Source organism: Vicugna pacos, chromosome 1 (assembly GCF_048564905.1).
Source record: "Vicugna pacos chromosome 1, VicPac4, whole genome shotgun sequence".
NCBI classification, from domain to species: domain Eukaryota; kingdom Metazoa; phylum Chordata; class Mammalia; order Artiodactyla; family Camelidae; genus Vicugna; species Vicugna pacos.
Window position 1 is genome coordinate 64317191 of NC_132987.1, and position 26405 is coordinate 64343595.

Genomic DNA, 26405 nt, shown 5'->3' on the forward strand with positions numbered 1-26405 from the left:
CAAAGTGACTATCAGTATAGGCTAGGGCTTCCTGTCCCTTAAGATGTTCTAAGTGTTGCCTAGTCAATTAAGATGGGTTAAAGGAAGTGACCTGTTTCTTTTCTGCAGGACTTCTAGGAACCTTTAATATGCTAATTAACATGCTCAGGTAGATGATGACTCTCCAAAGCGAGTATTTACCAAATTCTATTAATATGCTGCAGAAAGCAGTATGGTTAACATCGATCTTGGCTATTACTCCATCTCAGTCTGGAACACAAAAGGTGAATCAGACTCCTGAGGATGGTATCCTGACACAGGGTTGACAGTCAAGCTCAAAACTTTTTATGAACACCAAAGTAGGAGGTAAGTCGCGGTCCAGGTCAGTTATTTTTGGCTATGCGCTATCACATTAGAGTACTGGGGAGCCAGCAGGAAGCCTGACCTGGATTCAGCTCATAATGTGCCCTTCAGTAGTAACCTTAACCAGAGGTAACCATGCCAGGCTTCATTACAGAGGCAGAGGGAAAGAGTTAAGCTGGGTGCCACTGGAACATTTAAGACTGTCATTAAGTGCTACTTAACTGAAAATGTCACAGTGGAAACTCTCCGAGGGAAGGGAACACAAGGGAAGAAGAAAGGGAGGAAACTGCTTATCTGGAGGAAGAAACAGGTGACTGGTGGTCAATGACCATGTTTTCGGCATTTTTTTTTAAGGAATCTACATTTTTTGGTGTGTGAGGTAGGAAAGAAAGTGTAAGATTTAGTATCTCCATGACTTAATGTAGTTTGAGACCCTACAGCCTTAGCCTGGCCCTGTTTCTCCCGAGGACCTGTGCTGAGTGAGTTTTCCTCTAGGTCCTTGCTACCTGGCTTGGAAAAAAGCAACAAAGAAACAAGACTGCATTTGGTCTGGGCCTCCCGACCAAGCCCAGGCTCTCTCCTTCTGCTTTCCCCGCTCTGTGTTCTTCATGCAGCGGTGGCCGTGTGGTCCTCCCTGGTCTCTTTGGCTGCAGAGCACAGACTGACACTGAGGGCACATGTGGCCGGGAAAATCCACCATCTGGGTTTTTCCCATCCCCATCAATCTGGCGATATATTCATGAGTATGATGCCACTGGCATAATTTCTTAATAATTTTTTATTTCGACATAATTTCAGATCTAGAGAAAAGCTGCAAGATTTGTACAAAGAATTCTTACATCTCCTTCACCCAGATTTCCCAAATATGAACATTTTACCACTTGCTTTTCCTTTTCTCTGTCTCTTTCTAAACTGAGAATAAGTTAAAAAGAAGATACTCCTTTACCCCTAAATAGTTCAGCGTATGTTCCCTAAAAACAAAGGTGTTCTCTTACATAACCACAGCATAGCTAGCAAAATCAGGAATTTAATTGCCAATCACTCCTGTAATATCCTTTATAGAAAAAGACCACGTCTTTCATGACTTGGACATCTTTTATCAGTACAGTATAAATACAAGACAGTTATTTTGTAGAATATTCCCTCAGTTTGGGTTTGCCGGATGTTTCCTTAATATTAGATTGAGAATGTGCATTTTTGGCAAGAATACCCCTGAACATGATGTGCCGTATCAGGAGGCACATAATAACAATTTGATCCAGTTTTAGTGATGTTAACATTGATCCCCTGGTCATGGTGGTATTTGTTATGAGCAAATTTTCTGATCCATCAAGTTAAACTGCATACATGCTTAGTCCTGGTGTTTTAAAATTCTGCTACAAATCAACTGTAAATGATGTTTGAACCTAATCCTGTGTAAAACACCCAGGTCCACTCATGAAATGATTTCCTGATCATAAATATGATAGAATAATTTTCCATTCCCTTGAAAACAGATTGAACAATGTATAGTGAAAACAGTGATTATGCTAAAGGCTAGAACTAGATTTTGTCAAATTTTGGTAGGTTGTGCTTTATTTGACTTGCTATTTAAAGTTGATTTTATCCATCAACAGATGACTGGATGAAGAAGTTGTGGTTTATTTATACAATGGAATACTACTCAGTCATTAAAAGAAAAAATAATGACATTTGCAGCAACATGGATTGACCTGGAAATCGTCATTCTAAGTGAAGTAAGCCAGAAAGAGAAAGAAAAGTACTATATGATATCACTCACATGTGGAACCTAAAAAAAGAAAAAAAAAAAGAGGACACTAATGAGCTCACCTACAAAACAGAAACAGGCTCACAGACATAGTGAACAACCTCATGGTTACTAGGGGAAAGGGGTGGGAAGGAGTAAATTTGGAAGTTTGAGATTTATAAATATTAGCCATTATATATAAAAATAGATTTAAAAACCCAACAAATCTCTTCTGTATAGCACAGGGAACTATATTCAATAACTTATAATAACCTTTAATAAAAAAACAATATGAAAACGAATGTATGTATGTATATGCATAACTGGGACATTACGCTGTACACCAGAAATTGATACATTGTAACTGATTGTACTTCAATTAAAAAAAAAAGAATAAAATTGATTTTAGCCTGTGGGTTTCCAAAATCAGTAAAGTTGAAGTTTCTGTGTTAAAGTGCTAAATGGGGATTCTGAAAGCTAACCCAGGGTCAGGCTTGTATACAATCCAGGACTTCCTCCTATAGATTTTGAAATTGTCACTGAAAATGGTATTGGAGGTTTTGGGGGAGGCATAAAATTCTGACCAGCTCTGTTAATTACTCACAATATTTTACTAATAAATACAGAAATATCATCATGACAAAGAATGATGCTTGCTTTAGTCTTGAGTATGAAAGCTGACCAGCTGAAAAGGCCAGATGAAAAAATGGAAACATGATTCTAAGATACTGGTAGACAGTGAGGCATTTCCTGTCTCACAAGCCTGATTTAAGAGAGTTAAAGGTGGGAGAAACGGCAAGTAGGTGATGAGAGAATAATTAGTGAGAACCTCAGCTGGCCCCTAGGACACAGGAAGGGCTGGGTAGAGAGACTGGGTCGGGATGATACTGAGGGGACCCTGGAAGGGTCCCTTTCTAAATACACTGTGTAAGTTACTTGCATAATTGCAACCAGACACTCCCGGTAGCAAGCATTCCCCGCCTGTGGGACAGGTGAGACAAGCTGACTCCTTGTCCTCCAGCCATGAGCTGGTTCTTGAGACTTACCAGTAGTATTTCGACTTCTCTTCAGCCAAGAAAAACATCCAAAGTGCCCACTGGGCTGCTAGAGAACCGAGCACTAAGTCACACAGGGCAGAGGGTCGAAGCTCAGGTGTCCTCAGGGATTAATAAGGAAGTAAACATGAGAAGAGTCTGGATACTGGACAATCAGGAGTGGCATGGAATGGCCAAATGGAGAGTGCAGGTCTGCTAAAGACATTCATATTCATGTTTTAGGAAAGAATCCAAACACTCTGCTGCCAAATGCTATACACCTGGGACCAGAGGCCCGAGGGCTGCTAGTTTGCCACGCCTGCCCAACAGCGACAAGGCCATCTCCTCATTACTAAAGCAGAGACCTCAGTGACATGATCGGAAAAGATTGGGGTGAGCTATCACCCAGTGCCACAGAAACCCTGGAGACATCCTTTGCAAGAAAAACACACAATTAGTATTGTGTATATTGGAATCACTATTTCCACAAGAACACCTCTTTCCTAGAAGACTGCCCAGACCCTGCCGCATTAGACGGCTCTTTTATTCCTTAAGTGCTGGGTCCTGTAGGATCCATTTATATCTGAAGACACTGTATTATTATTCACTCACTCAACAAATGTCCACTGAATGCTGTCCACATGCTCAGTGCTGTTCCCGATGCTGGGCTCCAGCAGTGAGGGAGACAAAGTCCCTGACATCAGGAAGTTGACATTCTAGTTGAGGTGGAAGTGGGGTCAGATAATAAGCTAATAAATGAGTTAGAATTTCCAAAGCAGTTGATCAGCATGTAGAGAATTAAACTGGCTAATGAGCTAGAGACGGCCTGTAGAACTTCTTCAGAGTGAGCAGCTGGTGATAGTCTCTGAGAAGTAAGCTGAGACCTGAATGATAAGAGGGAACCAGCTGTGGGAAGATAGGAGGAAGGCCTCATGCCAAGGGCACAGCCTGTGCAGAACTCCTAAGGCAGAAAGGAGTTGGGGATGCTCAGGTTATCTGGGGGAAGTTCCTGAGGCTGGAGCACCGTTGGTGGGTGGACAGATGCAAAATGAAGTTGGAAAGGTGGGCAGTGGCTAGACTCTGAGCCTTGCAGGCCATGGCATGGAGTTGGAACTTTATCCTAAATCCGAATGGGAAATCACTGGAGGGACGGATGATAAGATATGATTTACTTTAATTGATAATCTTTCACTTCTGATTGGTCCATGTTGTATTGTCAGATAAATTTATTATGGATTAGAATCACCTTTCCACCAAGAATCAACTTTTCTTCAAAATGATTTGGGGAGAAATATCTTACCAAATATGGATAAATGGGGAATATCAAGATATTCAAATCTGGTTTCTGGACAAAACACTCCATATTCAGCTCACACACCTTAGGCACCCCGCCCCTTCCTGCTATCAGCTTGTGACGCCTAACTGATCTCTGTTCTATTCTTCCTGCCATGGTCTAGGGTATGTTGATGCACACTTAGGTGATGTTATCAATGTCCCCTACCTCTAAACTTGCTGATCTCCCTGCCTAGAAAGTTCTTCCCCAGATCCCACATGGTTCACCCCCTCTCTGCCTTCAGGTCTTACTGAAATGCTACCTTCCCAGTCTTCCCTGTACTCTATTTAAAACCACAGCATCCCACCCTTCCACACGGACACTCTCTATTCCCTTTCTCTTTTATTTTCCCTGCAGCACTAACTGTCATCTAACCATGTCTCTTAGTGTTCTGTATTCTGACTCTGTGAAATCTGGAGTCCAGCTGACCCTGGAGAAAAAGCCCCTCTCAGGGCCAGCTGATTCCTAGAGGTAGCAAACAACTTGCTTCTGCTTGTGCCTTTCATATGCAAACCTATCAAGCCAGAGTCTATACTGCCAACCAACTTCTTTATTCAGGCTCTCATTTCGGGCCACTATCTACTTGCCCTGATCATCCCTGGGTCGGGCAATCAGCCCACTGGGGACGGCCCCTGAGCTCCAGAGCCTGCTGAAATTATCCAAACTAGCCCATCCTAAACGTGATTACCCTGACTCACCTCTTAAAGGCTTTAGTCCCCATGTTCCTTCACCCTCCCTGCAACCACCCTCAGTGTTTCCACCCGTGGCCCTGTGGGATGCGCTTCCTTCCTCATGAGAACTATGAGTAATAGAAGATCTTTTCAGTGATAATCACTCCTGACCTGTTGGCCTCACTGAACCTCAAAATTTTCTATGAATACACTGCATTAAAAAACACCTACTATAGAACTAATTACCTGTCTCTCTTACTCCCCTCACTCGACTATCAGCTCCATGACAGCAGGGAATTTTTCTTCGCTTTTGTTCACTGCTGTGCTTCCACCATCTAGAAGAGTGGCTGACGCAGAGAATTACAACCCTCAATAAACTCTCATTCGTTGAAAAAAGATTTCACAGGAAGTGCTCAATAAATATGTTCTAAATAGTAAATGAATGAAAAGGAAGCCAAGGTGCCTGTCTGTGTAAGCACGGTTAAATACAGAAGCCAAGTGGTGGAGTGAGATGACCTCGGGATCTGACCCTGGGACCTGACCTTGGGCTCTACCTCTTAACCTTTCTGAGCCTTGGTTTCCTGTCTGTAAAATGGGGATAACCAATACCTACCTCTGAGAACATAATACTTAAATAGTGAAAGGTTATTACGTAACAGTAACTTGTTATATGATTGTTAAATGACAATCAACAGCATTGTGTTGTAATACAGCAAGACTGCGGTGCTGAGTCAGCTGGTGTATGAGCTCTCTCACTTTCTCTCACAGGACAGCAGCAAAGGGAGAACACATCTCCTTCTGAGCAGCTCCAGTCCCCTCATTCCCGTCTATAAAACCTGCTGCTCCTCACCAGTCACAGATGCAGGAGCCGGTCCCGGCAGGTGCAGGCCCACACACACTCACAGACACGCATGACAAGTGTGCATGCGTGAGGCGCACGGCACACGTAGGCCTTCCACGAACTCAAGGTGGAGACCCCAGAACTACCAGACTCACATCACGAGAGGACTTACCTGGTTTATAAATTTTCCACCCATTTCTCGCTTCAAAGTTATGAAATATATCGTGACTTCAACAAATAAAAATCCTTAGATGAACAAGAAGACTTAAAAAGTCAAGCTTTCAAAAGTAACATTTAGTCATTGTAGGAAAAAATAGAAGAAAAATGAAACGTTTCTGTAATCTCCCCACCATAACGCCACCTTTCACTTTAGAAAGTTTACCCCCCCCCCCTTTGTGCATGTGTTAGACCAGGGTATTTGCTGAATGAATGAACCAAAACTTGAGCCCAGATGACCCTTCTTCAGCTCACAGTCCCTCTGGGTAAGTCTCAGGATTCCAGGCAGCCTGAATGCTGCTTGGGCCCCTTTCATGGCACCCTACGGTCCTAGGCCAGGCCCCAGGCCCCCTGCTCCCTCAGAGGAGGAAAGTGCAGTACAGTGAAAAGAGCCCTTGGCCACGCCAAGAATCCCAGGGGGAGGATCCTAGCTTTACTGCTAACTTGCTTCACAGTCTCAGACAAATCCCCATCTTACCAATCTGTCAAATGGGAGAACAACTCTACATCCTCTTTACCAGCCCTTTCACCTTTAAAACTCAGGGATACAGAAGACTGAAGTCTGCGTTCTAAGCTGACTTTCAGGCGCCATGATTTCAGAGAGGGGGCAACATTTCATGTTCTGCACTTTGATCGTGATTCTCAGGCAGGCCCACAGCAGAGGAGACAGTTCCTAGAAGTCAGAGTGGGAACCTGAGCTGAGGAAATGCAAGACCGTAAGGTTGTCAATCACCATGAGAGAAGGTGAGAGGCCAGGCAGGATGCTGCAGGGCTTCTGCAGACTCCTGGGGACAAGCCCTTGGGCCCGACTCAGCTGCCTTCCACTTGCTACTCCCACTGGGCACACAGGGCCAGGGCTCAGCCTCCACGTACCTGCTCATCGTGGCCCTTGAAAATCCTGCCATTTATTCTTGAGCCTTAAACTGTGTGAATTTATAACATTTAAAAGTAGCATGAGAGATTAGAGATTATGAATTTGTAAAACTGGGGAAATGCTTAGCCAATATTTAGTGAAAGAAGCAGAATACAATATTGAGTTTAAAAACTGAACCAGCTCTTTTCTATATATAGTACCTATAGAAAAAAAAAGATAAGAATCCAAAGTGTGTCTAGGATTACAGGAGATATGTTTTCCTTAATTTTTCCTATGTTCTCCCAATTATGTTATAAATATATACTACTTTAAAAGTCCATCACACATAAACACATGCTTCTGAAATGTCAAATAATACCTTAGAGGACTATAGGGTAAAACGTCCTCCAGCCCTAAACCATTCCCAGCTATTCCTGCCAAACCCAACTCCATCTCCTGCCTGGAGGTAACTGTAGCTGTTTCACATGTTAACTCCCAGATACACACATGTGTACACAGTTTGTTCTTACCCAAAGCAGTTCATGCTACAGATTTGACTGTTCTTATTTTTTTAATTTAATAAGTGGGAGATCTTCCCAGGTCTGTGTTTTCATTTTTGTTTGTTTTAGATGATTGCCTAGAATTCCACACTAAAACTGTACCACAACCAATCCCCTATAGGAAATCATGCTACTGTCCATCTTCTTGTTAGCTATTGACAAAAACTGCCACTTGACAAAAACTGCCTGGGACAAATAGAGAACTTTTCAGGGTGTACTTTCAGAAGTATGTCAAAAGACATACACATGTTCAGTTTTTATGAGATTCTGCAGAATGGCCCTCCAGAAAGACTGTATCAATTTATATTTCCACCAGTGTGTGACTGTTTCTCCATCCCCTTACCAATAATTCTGCTCATCTGAAGGGTTAAAAATTATCTTATTTTTATTTGCATTTCTCTGATTACTACTGATATTATCTTTTCAAAAGTTTATTGGTTTGTTTTTGAAAGTCCTGCTTCGTTTTAACTTGTGCCCACTTTCCTATTGCATTGTTGCCTTTTTTCTCACTGATTTATAAGAATCCTTTATGCATTCTGGGTATCCATCTTTTGTCTGTTAGGTAGGTTGCAAGTATTTTCTCCCACTCTATCATTTGTCTTAACTTCTTTTATAGTGTCTATTACATTTGCCTGAAATCCATCTGGAATTTTTATGTATAATGATATTTGAGGACATAATTTACCTCATTCCAATGTCAGATGAGAATAAAAAAAAAATCATCCAGAATCCTTCCATGTAGCAGTTTCTGGTAAACTACCTTCCAGCCTTTTACAAGTTAATAAATTGCTCTCTTTCACACATATATTTACCTTTTGGGGGGTATAATTAAAAATTTTTTATTGTGCTAAAATATATATATCCTAAAAATACCATTTTAAACACTTAAGTGTACAACAATGTGCTACCATCACACGACTACATTTACATCTTATACGCTGTTCCTTACTGAGAACATACAATGGGCTCATCATTTTACTTCCGTTCTCGTGTGACGTTTGCAACACCGCATGTGTGTGGTGCTGTTGTGATGCCCATTTTACAGATGAGGAGAATGTGGCAGGTTGCAGAGCTGGTAAATGACAGAGCCAGTGTTCAGGCAGGTATGCATGACTCTAAAATCTATCTATACAGTTTTGAGCCTCATTAGGGCAAAGGACCACCATAGAGATAGGGTGAAAGAATCTTAATGCACCTATTATCCACACAAAGATGAATTTAAAAATTTCTAGTTCAAATTTCAAGTTAGGAAAATTTGAACTATTTTTAACCCAATAGAATGGAAACTGCACAGTACTCATTCTCTTTATTTAGTGGGATAATTTAAGGATCATAAAAATATTTATAGGGCTTTCATGAGCTCATCTGCAGCCTTCATCTCCCAAACCTATTTTCCACCATTAAGCACCTCACCTTTCCATTCTACCATCACAAGGTTATGCAGAAGCAACTTCTGTGGTTCGGGATGAGCAATACAGTCCAACAGAGGCACCAGGAGCGGCTCTTGTCAGAGCCCGGTTAGTGACCCCATGCCTCGACTCTGGAGAACACACTGTTCAAATCAGAGAGCAAGCCTGACAAATGGGAAAGCAATTTTGACAATTTTTTTTCCTTCATTTTTTTTGTGTTTGCCACCCACATGCCACCTGGATCCCAGTTCAGAGCATACCACCCAGAATCACACGTGTGAGTCAATGCTGTCCATTTCGTTTATCCTGGTGATGGTTCTGAGAAAGACCCGCTCAAAGAGGACCACCAGGCTCCATCTGAGAGCAGGTGTCTCTAGCTTGGTATGATGTATTATTCCAGGAGGTGGGGGACAGTGGGCTGGGGGCAATTTGTAGATGGAAACTGAGATTAAAAACACCTTCATTCTCCTCCTTTTACTCTCATCAAGTTCAAAGTCAAAATGAGGCAACTTTAAAATGAAAGAACCCGACAGACTTGCAGAAGGGAACACTGACTTTCTCTGAGACAGATTCCCAAAGCCAGGACGTACATTTTTAATATTCATGTTGAGGAACAGAGGGAAGGGATACTCCATTTCCAAAACTGGCTGGGTCCATCCCACAGGTCAGACACAGCTGGGCCTGGAGGTGGCTCTCCTCTGGGGAAGTGGATCCCGGCACAGTGGCATGGCCTGTGGGCAGAGGCAGGGACAGGAAGGAGGAAGGGCTGACGGCCATCGCAAGGAGAGTTAAACTTGCTGTTCCTTGAGCCAACAGTTGGTCCCTGAGGTGACTCTAACACTCTCACTAGGAGAGGTCCGTGAACCCTAAGGAAGAGCTCAGGAGTCTCAGCACAAGGGTGCAGGGACATGAATCACGGTCAATCACGGGCTGCCCAGCTACCAGGAGCAGGCAGGTGGAACTCACGGCTCCACGAGGGCTGTGACGACCAGAAACAGCCTCCCCGGGAGAGTCAATTCTATTTTAAGAGACAAACAAGTGTGACTGTGGTTAAAGATAATCATAGTCAGATGTTGGCAAAAGTAGACAAACATTTCTAGGCCCCTGCTATTTAGGGTATAAAAGTCTGTGTGTGTGTTTGCCAGGCGATGCTTATGCTAAGAGCTTTGGCGGCACAGGGTTTATATATGCAAATAAAAGTAACAGCCCCTCAAGAAAAAGCTGCTTCTGGAACTGCTAATCTACCCCATCTTTTCAGAGACACAAAATGGAACTGTTCCAAATTCCATTATAGTAATAAAAAATATAGAACCTGACACAGGGATCGGACCCTCGCTGGGCAGCAGGGTAAGTGGGAGAGAGAGCAGAATACTGAGAAGAAACCAGAACTCAACTCATTAACCAGCTGCTCTTGAGAAAATCCCTTAATCTGTCTGAGCCTCAGTCTTCTCAGATGTGAAATGTGTCAACTGACTCCCCAGGGAAGAACAAAGGGGATTCTGAAGTACCACCGGGTAAATCATTTCCATCCAGGACCCTACGCCCTTCCCCCTGCTCTTCCCCTTGCCCAGCTTCTTAGATGAATATGCCTAGTGACCCTTCAAGTCAGGCCTCCCCTGCACACAACTTCCTCACTCCTCTAGCCGAGCTGGCCGTGTGTCCTCTGAGCACATACAACAGAAGAGGCAGAGGGAATTCAGTTGTCCTTAAACTCACCACGGTTTCTCATTAGATCAGGAGGCCTACAGTCAACAGAAAGAATGCCTGCTGGCTGCCTCCCCAGCACCCAAGTCTTTCCTTCCCCTTCATAAGAGCACCCCAGGTTTCCCAGCTTTGCGGAGTGAAACTCTGTCCCGGCTCAATCTCCAGCCCCACCTCCACCCCAGGGGTGGGTCCTAAAATAGCCAGAATGTTTTATTCCTTGGGCCATTGGGATCGAAAGTCAAGGATGGTCACATGGTCTGACACAGAGAGGCCCAAAGAGAGTCAATTTTGGAGACTTTTGACTTCTTCCTTCTCACCAAACATGAAGGTATATGAGTTTCACTATGGGAAAAAGTCATTAACCCTATCCAATAATACATTTATCCAAAATGTTAAGCCTCTTTGTTTTTGTCTTAAAGTGATAAACATGGTTCCTGAATACAAGAAGCTCTGACTGGTGGCTGATGAGAGAATAGAAATTTCTGAGCCATAAATGGAAGATCAGATATTTACCGGAGCACAGCAGATAATTATAGTCATTAAAGGAAAACATCCAAGATGATCAACTTCGGACATGAATACAGGGTAATGGCACAAACTAAACTAATAAAGAGATATAAAGGTCTTCAGTAGTGACCTGCCGAGGAACTGCTCAAGAACCCAACACACTGGCCTCTGGGTGCAGAGAAGAGACCTTTCATCTCTTTAAGAAAAAGTGTCCCCCTAAATTAGCCCTAGTCCTGGCAACCTGTTTTGAACAGGGATCAAAAATTGGGCAAAAGGCCGGCAATTAGAGGCCTAATCAGTTACAAGTTTGTTTTCCTGGAAAACTGAAAAATAACCACTAATCCTCCATCTCACTGAATGGTCCACCTAAAACTACTGCCCTATACGACAGAGAAGTATCTGATAATGAGGAAAAATAGTACTGTTCATAAGCTAGCATTTACTGCGTGCATTCGATGGGCCAGCAAGCCAAGACTATACTAGGTGATACACACACACTCCGATAAACACCTGGGTTTTCTCAGGTGTGTGGATGGAGACCTTAGCATAAAAAAGCTAAGTAACTAGACTAATGTAACTTAGTAAATGCTATTGCCAGGGCGGGGACTCACTCTGAACCTCTCTAATCCATGTTTTTCCCTTAGAGATCTGAGCTACAGAATTGCCCTCAAAACCTTCTCGTCTACTTACAGAAAATGACAGATGAGCACAAGGGAGCAAAATGGCCCATGTTTCCTTTGTAGCCAAGTCCCCGTTGAGAGACTAACCTGGGCACTGTCAGACTGTGCTGGAACCCCAGCTCCGGCAGCTCTGTGATCTGGTTCTCCTCTCAACTGCAACCAGGGCATTGCGGAAAGACACATGCACTCAACGTGCCTCTCCAAATCTGTCTCTGTTTGTTAGAGATCAAGCAGAAAAATAAGGCTGTCCGATCTGAGTCATAATCCGATATCACTCTAAAAATGTCACAAATGTATGTACGAATTTTATGGGGCAGTATGCTAATCATGACTATAAATACACACTGGCGGTATGCTTAAATTATAATGAGTGATATTTTACAAACTAAACCTATTTCAATGCTTTACATTTACACATGTTTAGTATAAACAAATGGGCAAGGCTATTCCACCAACAAAATTACAGACACTGCCTCTGGCCTGTCTCAGGGATACGTACACACTGATACAGAAAAAGCTGCATCCCAGACATCCAAACAACGGCTTAAATCTATACAATACAGTGTGCAGCTTGTATCCCATAAATGTGGGATTGGTGACTTGAATAAGAGGCAAGAGTGAACACATAATTGTGGCACTTACCTTGGCAGGAAGTCACAGTAATTACAAATCCAGGTGAGTTACGTCACTGATAATTTATAGTGGGAGGAAACCGAGAGGGTGGAGAATTTGGCTGACTTTTTCTCCCGGGGACCCAGCCAGGCTAGGAGAAACGCCAATAGTCACTTGGGATCACTATACTTCTCCCCACCCTGAAGTTCCCCAAGGGCTGATCTGGCCTTTGGGGAGCCTTGCCTACCTACTCTTCTAACTCCTACACACACAGGTGTGTGCCTGAGAACCCGAGAACAGGTCAGCTCTGATTATGCTCTTGCAGCCCTCGCTGGCGTGTGCTACCAGAAGGTCACAGTTAAATTTAGACCTGACCCCCTCACTGGGCAGGAGCCGGGAAACTGGCTGTTTGAGGAGATCCACAGACACTCTGGGAGAGCTGGCTGACTACACTCCAAATGGAAGCACTATTTGGTGGTCAGGACATAAGTTAAATTGGGAAGTGGGGTATAATTTCCAAACCAAAGCACAAAGAAACAGGGATTTAAAAACTAGAAAGGCTGAAAAAAACCTCAGAAGGTTACTGAGGTCTTCTGCTTTCACACAGAATCCGAGCAAATCTCTGTTTTTTAAATCCCTTTGTGGAGTGGGAACGGGGAAAAGTCTCAGAGGCCACTGAGTACAACAGCCCTCATGTTGTAGAGTCAAGGTTACAACGTTGCCGAGTCACCCAGACTCAGCTGAAGCCAGTCACCACCTATGACTGGGGGCGTATCCCTGCAGGAGGCAGCAGCTGTGCGCGGCAGTGCCTCAGAGCAGAAACTAGAACGTGGTGGGTAGACAAAAATGAGTAATAGTGGATGGGAATGTGGCCCTTTCACCTGGATCCCAGTGTAAAAATATGTAGGAATATGACAGCTCTCTAGGACTCAGGTCATGCATCAGGAAGAGAGGGCCTCAGCCACGAGCCTTTGTGGACACAGCAGAACTTCCTCAGGTGCTTGTGGACCAAAGAATGGAGGCCCAGGAGCTCTGGAAGCAAGCCAGCTTCAGGCAAGGTACCAGAAATGTGAACTTCATAAAGCTGTCTGGCTTTATGCTTCTTTTACTCTACTTTCTTGTGTTCTTCCATGATGTGTAAGCAAAACCTTTTGGAAAGACTCTTTAAATGTGGTCTGGAATGCAAACGATACCCATTTGGGGACCAGGAGAATGGCAGGAACAAGACTTTTGGTACTTATCAGCTCCTCAGACAAGGTCCCTATTGCCCCAGTGTAAATTCTACCTCTTCCCCACCCCCTCCAAGAGATAGTCTCATAGCATCCTTTGAGGACACTTATAAAGATCTGCATGTGTGTGTGTGTGTGTGTGTGTGTGTGTGTGTGTGTGTGTGAGAGAGAGAGAGAGAGAGAGATGTGCTGCTACCTCCTCTAAACTGTAAATTTATGAGGGCAATGCCATGCCCATCATTTTGTTCACGGGCTGGGATTTCCAATCATCCCCCAGTCCCAGAGGAGTCAGAGATGACCAGTCCAGGAGACCTTGGGTAAGGCCCCAGACTACTGCGGCAGCCACAGACCTCCCTGGGTTGTCTGGGAAGGCTTCCTGGGAACCTGATTAGACTGGAGCACACTAGCTATCCAGGCCTGGCTTCACATCAGGTCTGGAAGGTCAGAGGAAGGTCCCTGTATTGCTTGGCCTTGCTTGGAGACTTTGGGCCAGTGGGGTCAACCCTGATTTCATCAGGATCAGTAGGACCTAGTCCTCAGCTCTAGTTCTGGGAATCCGGCTATGATTTCAGTGTGGTAAAGTTCCCCCAGCATCCCTCTAGACTTTTAGAAACACTGGATGCAGGTGGCCACTGTAGGGCAGATTTACATGGGAGCAAATCTAGAGCAGGGGGCTAGGACATAGTTTCAGGAACCCGAGAGTGATTTCTGATTCCCTGGGATCCCCAGCCCCTAGATTCCTTCCAAAGAGCTGGATCTCTCGAAAGACTTGATCCAATTCTTCTACCCTCCCCATCTGCCCAAACAGAAGGGCAGGATTGCTCTACATTTCTCTGTTTCCTCTCTAAAGGTATAAGCAAGTCTTTCCTCTTTTCCCAAGTACTCTTCACATGGATAAAACTGAGATCTTTATGTTCTGAGATGCTGTAAAATTCTAGTTTTCTATGAAACCATACAAATTAAGTGCATACACAGCCTTCTCGAGACAAATAGGGAGATGGTTCCAATAGCCTGTAAAGGGCTGCCTTCAGCCAGTCACTCAGTGATGCTTCAGGAGGACAAAGATGGGATGAAAACTGCTGCTCAGAATGAAACAATCACTCAAATGGCATTCAGCTAAAGGACCAAATGAAACTTGCCCGAGTTCAAGCAGGAGCTGAATGTATCCACTTAGTTGTGTCTCCTCTGGACCTCAGTCCCCCGTCAGAGCAGCAGGCTCCCCCCGCCCAGCCACACAGCCCTGTTTTATCCCTCAGACCCTGGGGACATGCAGGCCAGCCACGCTTCTTATGTCATGTGAAGAGGCAGTGCTGGAGTGAAGCCAGTGAGCTGAGGGTTAGAGGTGGGAGTGCGTTGTTACTCTCTTCCTGCTCACTGTTCTTTTCGGGGCTTCCCCTCATTATGTTCCTAAAAGCTGGCTGGTCTGAGCTCTGTGAGCAGAACTTGTGATTTCAGCCCCATTTGTTTCCTATATACTGCTCAAAAAGGAAAATGTATAACTGCTTTTCTTGAAAGTTTCAGCTGAGAAGGCTGTGGGCATCTTTAAGCATCAGACAACTGCTATCCTCCTGGAATTATGGGGGGAGGCTGCGAGGACAGCCTTCGGATTGGCCCTGGAATGGGGTGAAAGGATATAGAGTTACAAACTTTCTACTCTGGCACATCAATGTATCATGGACTGTAAGTTCCAAAACAGCTTCATCCAAAGAATATATAATGCAAGACACAAATGTGAGCCACGTATATTATATAAAAAATAAAATTATATAATTAACATAATGTTATATCATTTAAAATCTTTTAGTGGTCACAATAAAGTAAAAATGGTTACAATGAATTTTATTACATTGTATCTCACCTAATATATCCAAAATACGATAATTTTAGTATGTAATCAATATAAAGATTATTGATCTACTTTACATTTTTTGTACTAAATCTTTGAAATCTGGTACGTAATTTATATTTACAGCACATATCCATTTGGACTAGGCTCATTTCAAGTCCTCAATAGCCATATATGGCTAGTGGCTGCAGAATTAGCACAGATGGAGAAGACAAGGTCTAACTTTTCCTCTGTGGTGCCCTGCATGTCCCTGCTTTGCTCATACTATATACTCAGCCCTTTAAAAACCCCTTTAGGACCCAGAGAGAACCCCACATCTCCTGAGATGTCCTCCTAGATCACCCCAGGTCACTGTGATCCTGTCAGCTTCTGCATAATTATTTTAGTTAGAAATCAGGTAGGACCTTCAAGCGTCTTTCCTTTCTTGTCTTCAGCAACTATATTTCTTTTGGGGGGGTCATTATTTACCATTTCACACTTACGGGGTAGCTCCCAAGTTAGATTGCAAAATCCTTGGGGGCATGGAAACATCTTAAATTCTCTACGTTTGCTAGTCTAACACCTGCCACACGGTACTCAAATATTTGGGGATTGATACAAAAAAAAAGTTCAGCTCAATTTCTCATGCTATAAGGAACTGCTGAAATCATTTGAGTGTGACAGTCGGCACAGTTCCACAGAGACTTCTCTACACTCATTAATGCTAACAATAATCCAACACTTACATAGCACTCACCATGTGCCAGTTCTAAGTGATTTACATTAGCCAACCGATCTGAGTCTCGTAAAAACCTCGCAACTAGATTCTATCATCATCTCCCTCTTCTAGATGAGGAAACAGAGGCAAAGAGTTTACGTAACTTGCACAAAGTCACACAGGTAAGTAGCAGAACTGGGACTCAAACTTGCTCTGGCTCCAGAGTCCAAGCACTTAATCATCATGATATATTGCCTCTCAGTCCGGAACAACTACAGAATAAATTTTTTACACCCCAGATATCAGTATGGAGCCTAAGACTCTAATTGCTCTCAGCCAGGGTATTTCCTTACATAAAAAGAATTAAGTTAATTCAGAAAATGTAAACAGAAGTAAACAATAGGAGAGACATGAAATTCCTGGTCCCAGAGGAGGTTTCTCATAAATCTCCTTTAAATAAAGAACAGTACACTCTTCCTTTCAAAGGTGTAAAATTGAGGGTAACTGGTAACAACAAAGTCTTGAGATTTGGAATGTCTTTTAATTCAGAAACTTCAAGGAATTTATCCTAAGGAAAAAATTATGGGTGTGTGCCAAGACTTAACTATAAGAATGGTTATTATAATATTGCTAGCAAAATTAGAAACAACCCAAAATAGGGAGGGTGAGAATGAAAACAAGCCGTATTTACACATGATGAAATGAGAACCTAGTGGTATGCTGATAAACCAGCTCTCCGCAGAAAGCATGAAACCTTGATTGGTGGTGTCGGGTGACTCCCCCAGTATCAATACTCCTACCTCTGATTGGCTGATCTCAAGCTACCACACCATCTGCTCTCAGAATCCTTAATATTTAACAATCCAACATAAGCTGGGCTGGCCCCAACACATCACTGAATGGATCCATGAAAGCGTCATGGAAGTTGTTTAGTATGTGAAAAAAGTTTATAACACTACTGTATCATATTTCCAGAAAAAAAATACACACGGGAAAAAAATTAAAAGGATATATTCAAAATGTTAATATGGCTCTCTCTAGGTAACGGGATTTTATGTTCATTTATCTTCATTTCCCAATGTTTTCCCAATGTTTATGTATGATTTAGCTAGGCAGAAAAAAATAATCAAGGCTGTCTTACCCAATAACAGTAATTTTAAAATGACCTATCTTCAGAGGCATGTCTCAAAAACAGAAAAAGAAGAATCCTGGATCTGCTTGTGAAACAAGGGCACAATTAGAAGCCTTAGGAGTGAGGAAACACCTAGTACCACACAAGCAAGAAAAGGCTGAGGGGGTGGAGCCAGCGGCTGCAGCACCCTGCACACTGGTCTCACGAGGGAGAGGGGTCAGCTGTACCCCTCCCCTACCTAAATCATACCTCCCAGAAAGCTGAGATGAAGAGAGCAGAGACACGTGAACTCCAGGACAAGAATCTGTCTGTACAGTCTGATTCTGGAAAGATCTGTAACTTAACCCAGGGCTCTTCCTCATCCCTTCCCACCAAACTTGTAGCCATTACATTAAATCAATACCAACAACAGTCAAGTTCAAGTCTTATCTACAAAGAAACACTCTGCAGCCATTAAAAATATCCTGGAAATGCAGGGGTAAACATATAAAAAAGGGGGTAAACATATAAAAGAGAATATATCAAGTGGTTAAGTAGTTGTTTCTAGGTGGTTAGGATGCTACAAAATTTATGTTTTTATGGTCTTTTTGTTTGCAGAACTTTTGATTTTTCCTGAAGTGAGCATAGTTAGCTTTAAGAGTCTGAGGAAAACAAACATAAAAGTGAAGGAGTCTTAACTGGGAAGGAAGATGCCACAACCACCCTTCCTCACCTCGGGGGGCTGCAGGGCTCAGGAAGGATGTAGGTGATTCCCAATTTCTGCCCCTGCCTGGCAAGTGAAAATGAACAGGACGGTCCTCCACCACTTCTCAAAGCAGAATCCCTGAGAAGCAGGCAGCTTTAGGATACAGCCACTTTTGCTGGAGCTAGGGGAAGGGAGGAGGAAGGCGTCGGGACGGTGGAGAGGAAAGAAGCCAAAAATATGGGGGGCTTGTTAAAACACAGACTGCTGGGTCCCACCCTAAAGTTTCTGAGTCAGCGGGGCCAAGAACCTGCATTTCAAACACATTCTCTGGAGAAACCACACTTGGAAAAATTCAGCTCTACGTAGAGAGGAAGAGAAGGAGGCACCACACGGGTGAGAGACTGAGATCCAAAATCTGTGCAGAAGTGAGGTGTTCGCAGTTCTTCTTAACAGTGAGGCTTGGTTCCCCTTTGGATGGGGAAAGGTCATATCCCTTCCTCCCTGGGGGCAACAATGGAGATGCTACTGGCTGGAGGGCAGAAATCGGCAATGTCCTCAGAATCTGTTACACTTCCAGGCACTGGAAGAAAACAAACACATGCCTACAACTAATCCTGCCCCAAGGAGAGCAGATACCTGGGAACAGAGATGTTTTATGAGGTACTGTTTCAACCTAGCAGCAGAAGGGGTTTCCCTTCCTTTTAATTTGCCAGTTTCCTCACTGTGGGCTCCAGAAAAGCAAGAATGTGAAACGACCTGTTCTGTCACTCTGATCTTTTACCTCTTGGCTGCCTTGCAGGTGTAACCAGGGCTCCCCTCCTTCCAGGAACTGTAACACAGAAGGTTCTGTCAACCTCAAAGGAGGAACTCCATTAGTCACTGAATAGCCCAAGCTGGGGAGCCAAGCTACCCACATCTCCCATCTACAAGGAATAAACAAGATACTGGCCAAACCTCAGAGAAATGTCTGGAACCTCGGGGGCTGCTGCGGACAGCAGGTCATGATTTTTATCTAGGCAAAAACAGCCTGAAGAAGGCCTGCAAAGCTTTGCACATGAATGTGCAACAAAAGTGGGCTGATGTGATCAGAAAAAATGTCTCTCATTAGACTCTTAGCCAAAGTCAAGGGGCAGGCCAAGAAGTGGTATCTTTTTACATACACTCTTTTACATGAGGTTCTCAGGAGCTGAAATTCAATATTAACGCAGTCATGTTCCAGTTGTCGCACCTTGTGTTTCCCCTCCAAGAAGACTAACTCGAAGATACTTGGGGTATCTTGCCAGCACCTTCTTTCAAATGATCTTCTACATAACCATAGTGATTCTAATACTAGAAGTGTTACAGGCTTTTTTATGTTTAATTGGCTTAATAAAAACAGAAGGAAATCCCTATCATACTTCTCGATCACAAGCTTTCTTTCCCCACACTGACAACGCTACACAATTGAGGCACAGCTGACAATGGTTTGAACCAAGACCATTACATTGCTTAGGAAAGTGATTTACAGTAAGACAACCTAGAAGGCCCACAGATATTTAGCTGGGAGTCCCCTGAGGATGGGTCAGTGTCTAGTATCTAACCCTTTTAAAGCACTTTATATGCCTGGGGCTATGCTAAACCCTTTATATATGTTATTTTAACTGATCCTCACAAGAGCCCAATGAGGTCAGTGCCATTATGACCCCCATCCATTCTCCCCTGTATCCAGCGCAAGGCTGGCAGGCAGTCAGCACATAAACATTTGTCAAATGAATTAAAACACTGTGTGTTACATAAAAACCAGTGACGTTCAAAAATGGAATGGTAGGAATGCATTACATTGATTCATTTCTACCTGAAAGGGTACACTTCATGAAAAGAGACAAGAGAGAAAGGGGGAAAAGGGACCTTTGGAATTAAATTTAACCAGAGGGGCGACCATGAGCAGATATTTACTAAGAACAACGTGTAGAAGCTACCCTGGGAGAGACAGGGATGTGGCTGCGGTCTCCGCCTTCCGTGGTCCTGGGACAGAACAGGTGCTCAGAACACACCAGGCAGCTCCAGGTCCAGATGGCTCCAGGCAATGCAGTCACCCCCAGAACCGCAGGTCAGTCATTCCACAGTCAACGCCCAAGTTCTGGCTCGGGTCAGCCTCTACCCTTCTCAGTTGGGTCAGCCTTGCCTTTGTCCAAAGTAAGAGAAACCCCAGACCCAGGAAGACAATCATGGAGCTGAGGAAAGAACACTAGCAAAAGGGCTCTACTTCTGACCCTGCTACTAAGTGGCCAGATCGGTATCCTCCCGTAGAAAATAAGATCTATTAAGTCATCTCCAAGGTTGCACCCAGCTCTAACTTCCCAGGATATAGCCCCTTCTGCTTGAGAAGCGCCCTCTGTTCTCAGGCCCATGCTCTCTCTAGGGCCTGGAAAAGCCTGGGGTTTGGTCTAAAGGAGAGGGCAGGCCGTGCAGCCACTCACAGTCACTGAAAAGGAGTGGCCCTTCCACAGCCTGGGGAGCATTTGTGAGGCAGAAGAGCGCAGCATCAAGATTCATGGGGAACACGTGAAGTGGAACACCACAAACACTACGCCCCGGGAGGGCAGCCTGCGACGCTGTCTGGGCTTGGAACTGAATTCTCCATGTTCATCCCCAACACACACTTTCATTTTGCATAAAAACACAGATACGGAGTTGGAATTCTTATCTTTTTATCTCAGGTTAGGACTTACCAACATGTAGCACACGGAACCACTGGGGTGACATGCCTACAGTATGATCAACGATTGTTGGACCCACAGCCGTACCAGAGGAGGGATATTTGGCTTCAGTTTCCAATCTCTCCCACCCCAACCAAATCCATATACTCCTGTCTCCACTGCATTATGACTGGTAGGCAGTATGGTTGTCCAGGTCATAACTGAAATCCCTGTTACTACGGGGAATCAGGTATGGGGAGAAAAGCATGGGATCTAGGCTGGGAACCGTATGCATGTGTGGAAATTTTCCCCAGATAAGGGCACATCCCTGGGAGGCAGAGAAAACTAAGAGATACATTGGAAAAGCATGCATGCAAAATGGTCAATTCAATTTTCATAGTGGTAAAGGTACTTCCTGGAAGATTAAGAAATAAAAGGGTATGTATGCATCAAGGTCCCAAGGCTTTTGTCCCTTGGGTGGTGAACTAAGGTCAACAAAAGTGAATGTCACAAGGGTTCCTCCTTGAGGTTACCAACACCTTTCTAAAGGAACTTGGTGTCATGGTTTCACACATTAAATTCAGTTTATAAAATGAGCTGTATTAATTCATAGGTCATTCACTTTAAGTCATAAGGTTCCTGCTTAGTGACTCTGAGAAAAGGTAGGGGAAAAAAAGAAATTATAGATGAGGATGACTTAGGATGCCCTGTGAATCCCCACAACCCTTACCCACACCCTGTGATGTCTGACTCACGCTGGAACCCAACTGCCCCTGCAGTGGGAAGAGCCACGGGGATGTGATCCCAGCACCTCTCCTGCAGGCGGACTCAGCCTGGGCAAGGCACCAACCCTTGCTTTCTTTACCTCTGAGATACGCAGCCTCCTGAATCAGGTACTGCCTCACAGTCTAAATGGGGAGATACCATGGCACATGGATTCGAGGTGCAAGGACAACGGTACAATAGTGAACAAGTATAAATAAATCCCATGCGCACTGTGGAGAAGCGGAGGAGAGCAGTGGTCAGGGAAGGATTCCAAGAAGGGACTTTTGTCCACATACCCAAAGTTAATTACAAGTTGAAAATGAAAGGCTCTAAAACTGGCTTCCACCTACCAACGTCAGAAAACTGTCCAGGCTCCGGGATGTAACAAGTCACCAACTCCAGCCTGCAAAACAGAACTTAGCAACCTCCAGGTGACTTGAAATCCTTTTCATCACTTGGAAACAAGGTGCCTTGAAAAATTTTAAGACCACTAAAGAAGAATCCAGAATGGACCCACTTCTTCAGGTGGAGAGGAAGTCTAAGTAGCCAGAGCCATCCTGAAACGTCCCCCAGAGCGTGACATCAATAATTCATCACTCTTCAGACACACACGCACCGTGATCTCACATTTGGCTATTTTTCACTTACAAAAAGCCAGTTATAAATGTATTTGCTGTCTTCCTTCCTTCTCACCTATCTCTATTTCCATTCTACCCCTGGTTTTCAGTTTTCCTGCCTTTCAAGACTAATTTCAAGGTAGGGAAGGAAGATCGTCTTTTATTAAAACCCCTTTGCCACACCCATACACAACAGAATCAAAAACTAGATCAGAAGAACACACTAGAGTTGCCTTCCTTACCTTTCCAAATCAAAAGACAAGCTCTCTACTAACTTCGTCCACATTTTTCTCAAATGTGATCTTTAAAGGCCATACAGGTACATCCCTAAATCCTTGACTCTCCCTCTAGTGTTAACAATTACAACTGCTTGGGATTCACGAGAGCAAGTCCAGGATCACTTAGCTTTGAGGGTAAAATAACCAGAACATCCCACTGCCTCTTGGTTCCTTTTCCTCAGACTTTTAAGGGAGGTGTCCTTTAAATGCTGAGTGATTGGAAGCCAGTTGAGTCAAGGCCCCTTGACTTGGGAACCATAGTAGTGGGTTCTGACCCATGAGCTTCAGAGTCGTCTGTACAACCAGAGAAACTGGTTTAACTGAAAAGGGAGGCCGATCGTCCCTGGTACAGATGTCCTCCACTCCCATCAGCCTCTCAGCCTCCTCCCTAAGTTCTCTGTGTTGCAACTGGGCAAGCTTCCTCCTATGGAGTTTTGGGGCTCTGGACAGTGCACTCAAGCTCAGTACAAGACCTTATCTTCTCAGTCTGCTTCCAAATAGATGTTTTCAGGCTGGGTGGGGACTCAGAACTCCCTCAGAACTCCCTAACTCCTCTGTTAGAGCAGGCTCAAGGAGCCTCAGCAGTGCCCAACACCTCAGAGACTATCACCCTGCCCAGGGTAGCTAATTCATCTCCCATACCATCTTCCTCAGCTTTGAGCCCAAGTTTTCCTTCTTCACATCTAGGAAAGAGTAAGGAGTAAAGCGGGAGAAGGGGAGTGGCACCCACCTTTGTTACCCTCCTTTTCTCTTTTAAGCTGCTTTCAATTGCCTGGGCTGATTACCTCCCTCAATTTTCAGCTGAGGGTCGGTGGTCTTCTCCAACTTTGGCTCCAGAACACCCCCTCTCCAAGCCACAGAGCCTACAGCCACAGCTTTTCTAGTCTTGCAGGCAGGAGGTGGCCCAGCAGGCGCTCGGCAGCATGGAGGGGAGGGATGGCCAGGGCAAGTCACAAACAAAGCAAAGGCTGAGAGACCCCTGGAGAATTATTCTGTAAGGAAGCTGGGGCTGCCACACATCTGGACTCAAGGAGGCAGCTGCAGGGCCCTTAGATAAGCACCGCCCAAGTCCTTGCATTCTGCCTTTGGACAGGAAACGACTCCCAAGAAATCCTACTTGGAAACTCTTCACCATGAAAGCAGCCAGCCTGCGGGGCAAACCCACCCACTCAGAGTCCCTTTGGCCATTTCCTGCTTCCTCTCCCTTTTAATACCCCCTTCCTATAGTTCCCAGCCTTGGCTTTGAATGTTTCTGAACTAGGTCTGGGTTTTTGTGAGGGTCCCTGGCCTCCTAAAATTCTTTCTCCCCTGAGTTCTGGCTTTTAGAATTAAAACCAGAATTACTACAGCTCCAGGCTGTTCTAGTTAAATGCAGAGGTTGAAGGAATCTAATGCTGGGATTATGAACCTTAATGACTTGAGGAAAGGTTCTTCAGATTTAGTTTTTGCAGCCTTACATCTGCTCAGAATGGAGAATTTGTCAGGGCTATGTATGTGTGTGTGTGGGGGTGGTGGGCGCACAGAGGATGGCGATCACTTGAATGAAGTTCATTCACCAGGAAGTCCAAGAGAAAATGCCATCAGGACTTTATTAAGCAAGGATGGGTACCGAGACTGGGGCATTATAAATGGGGTTGGAGGCGAGAGACTTAATAGGTTAAATTTTAAAAGGGCAAATGTCAAGTGAGAGCCTGTATTTTCACTTCTAACAACACAGAAACAATCTCCCTCCAAGCTGAGGTGTTAAAGCGACATGAACTGCGTTAGAAACATCTGCTAAGTCTGTCTAGGAAGGTTCCAGTTTCCTTTTCAGGAGAGGCTACATACACATTGATAACCTTCTTTCTGCCTTCTCACCACCTTCTTCTGCAGGCTGATTTAGGGGAGATTAGTTACTTCCTGCAAGTCTCCTCAACGACATTAAAATTAGCAGAAAAATTAAATACAGTCCTAATTGGGTACATAGAGAGTTCTTGGTTAATTAATGAGCCAAGCTCCGGCCCAGAGCTGCAAACCCACGCTGGCCTGCCAAAGCCCAGGCGGAGAAAAGCCTGCTCCAGTCCCAAAAGAAAACTGTCACTTGGCAAAAACAGTTCCTGGTGTAGACACAAGTGTCAAACACATTCCTGTAGCTAGGAGTCATCTGTTACCCCCGCGGCTGAGGTTCATATGCAAATGAGGGCAGGAAAGTGTGACTCTGTCACTACAGGGACGCGCAGAGCTGAATGCCCTCTCCCCATCCCCCGCATCCGCGCCCCACCCCCTGCAAGCTGGAGCCCAGACAACCAAAGTCGCTGATAAGTAACTGAGTTCCCAAACTGCAGCTCTGCATCCAAGTCAGAAGCTCCCCGAGAGCGAGCGAACCCGCGTCGCGCGGGGGAAACCGAGATGAGCCGAGTTGCCGGCAAACTCCTCGCTCTCGCCGCGCTCCTCGCCCCACCCCCGTCTCCCCCACCCCTCGCTCTCCCCGCATCCCTCCCTCGTACTTGGCCGTCCCAGGCTTCGGCTGCAAAGAAGGCGCCTACGCCGACAGCCACTCACCTCCGCACGGGAAACAGCAGCAGCACTTCGCAAAGAGCCACCCCAAAGAGGGACCCCGCGTGTAGGCGCGGTCGCCGCCCTTCATGCTGCCGCGCGGCCCCAGCGCTCCCGCATGGCCCGGGCCGCCAGCAGCGGTGGGAGCGCGGCGCGCAGGCCACCTCGGCGCCGCGGCCCCGAAGCCAGCTGCCACCTCGTCCCTCCCTCCCCGCCGTCCTCTCCCGCACGGCGGCCGCCGCTCAGACTTTCTGGGAGCCGGAGCCACCTTGGGGAGGAGGCGGGGAAGGGCCCGGCGGGGAGGGCGGGGCTGGGGCGGAGTTCCAAAGTCCAGCTGTTCGCCCGAGGCCCGCCGGCAGCGTGGCCCAGAGCCTTATGCAACGCAGCTGTGGCTCTGCGCGCAGGGGAAGCGAAGGCAGGACGGTCGCACACAGCCCCCCGACCCCGGCACGAAACAGGTGCTTCTCCTTTAGTGCAGCCTCCTCTCCTCAAAGGCTACCACAGTCAGCTCTGGCTTAAATACACAACCCCACGAGGCCGAAGAGGTGGGAGAGGAACAGATTTGGAAGGTTCATGACGTTTTTTCCCTAACAGGTTCACCCTCTCCTCCTCAGCCTCCGAACATAGACAGTCCCTCTGTGCTGAAAACACCTTCACCTACCCTTTTCTTTCCCTCTTTTTAATATTTGATGCTAATAATGATAATAGTGCCTCCCCCTTTTATCAGCTCCAGGATGGAGTGATGTGCAAAAGCACTCCACATTGGAAACCATCAAACTGAAATTCAAAGCTGTTTTGTCCCCTGCTAGTTGTTTGAACTTGGGCAAGTCATTTCACTTTTCTGATCTTCAGTTTCCTCATTTAAAAAAACATAAGTAAAGGAAAATGAATTCCTGTATTATATGATTTCTAAGAGAATTTTCAAAGACATGTCCATGGAAGGAGCTGTTTAAGAGAGACGTTCCAGCTGAGTGAGTGAAACTACAGACACCTTACTCATAGTGGAAGATTTCCATTCACCCTTCACCTCCACTACTATGCCCATGTGGTCTATCATCCCTTTACTTAAATCCCTGTTTCCTTTTCAAGTCTTTTTCATATTTCAAGGCCAAGCTCATATCCCCACCTGTCCCCCAAGAAGCCCACCTGGACCACATTCAGCTGGACCTTTCCATGAACCACTGTGTTTATCACTCACAAAGCATCTCTCCCATTCCTTTGTGTCCAGATTTAGGAGAAAGTATTGCTGGAAATATACAGCACATATAAAGTAGAGAGAGCCTATTCATCAGAAGAAAAGGGAAGTTTGTGAGAGGAATAAAAAACAGAAGTTTGATCACTCAATTCCCACCTGGAAGAAAGACAGCCACAGGACAAGATGTTTGGAAGTTACCAAGGTTTGGGGCTCCCTTTCTCAGTCTGACCCATGCTTAG

At 45.0% G+C, this 26405-nt stretch overlaps 1 protein-coding gene across 3 annotated transcripts in view; it reads right to left on the reverse strand.

Annotated features, from left to right (window-relative positions):
• Positions 1-25235, reverse strand: part of LOC140697099 (kalirin-like) — a 112698-nt gene extending 87463 nt beyond the window's left edge. For all 3 annotated transcript variants that reach the window (XM_072963940.1, XM_072963939.1, XM_072963943.1), the window contains exon 1: positions 24978-25235. In XM_072963940.1, the coding sequence (XP_072820041.1) occupies positions 24978-25062 (85 nt within the window). In that variant the 5' untranslated portion in view covers positions 25063-25235. The remainder of the gene's footprint in view (positions 1-24977) is intronic.
• Positions 25236-26405: the final 1170 nt, after the last annotated feature.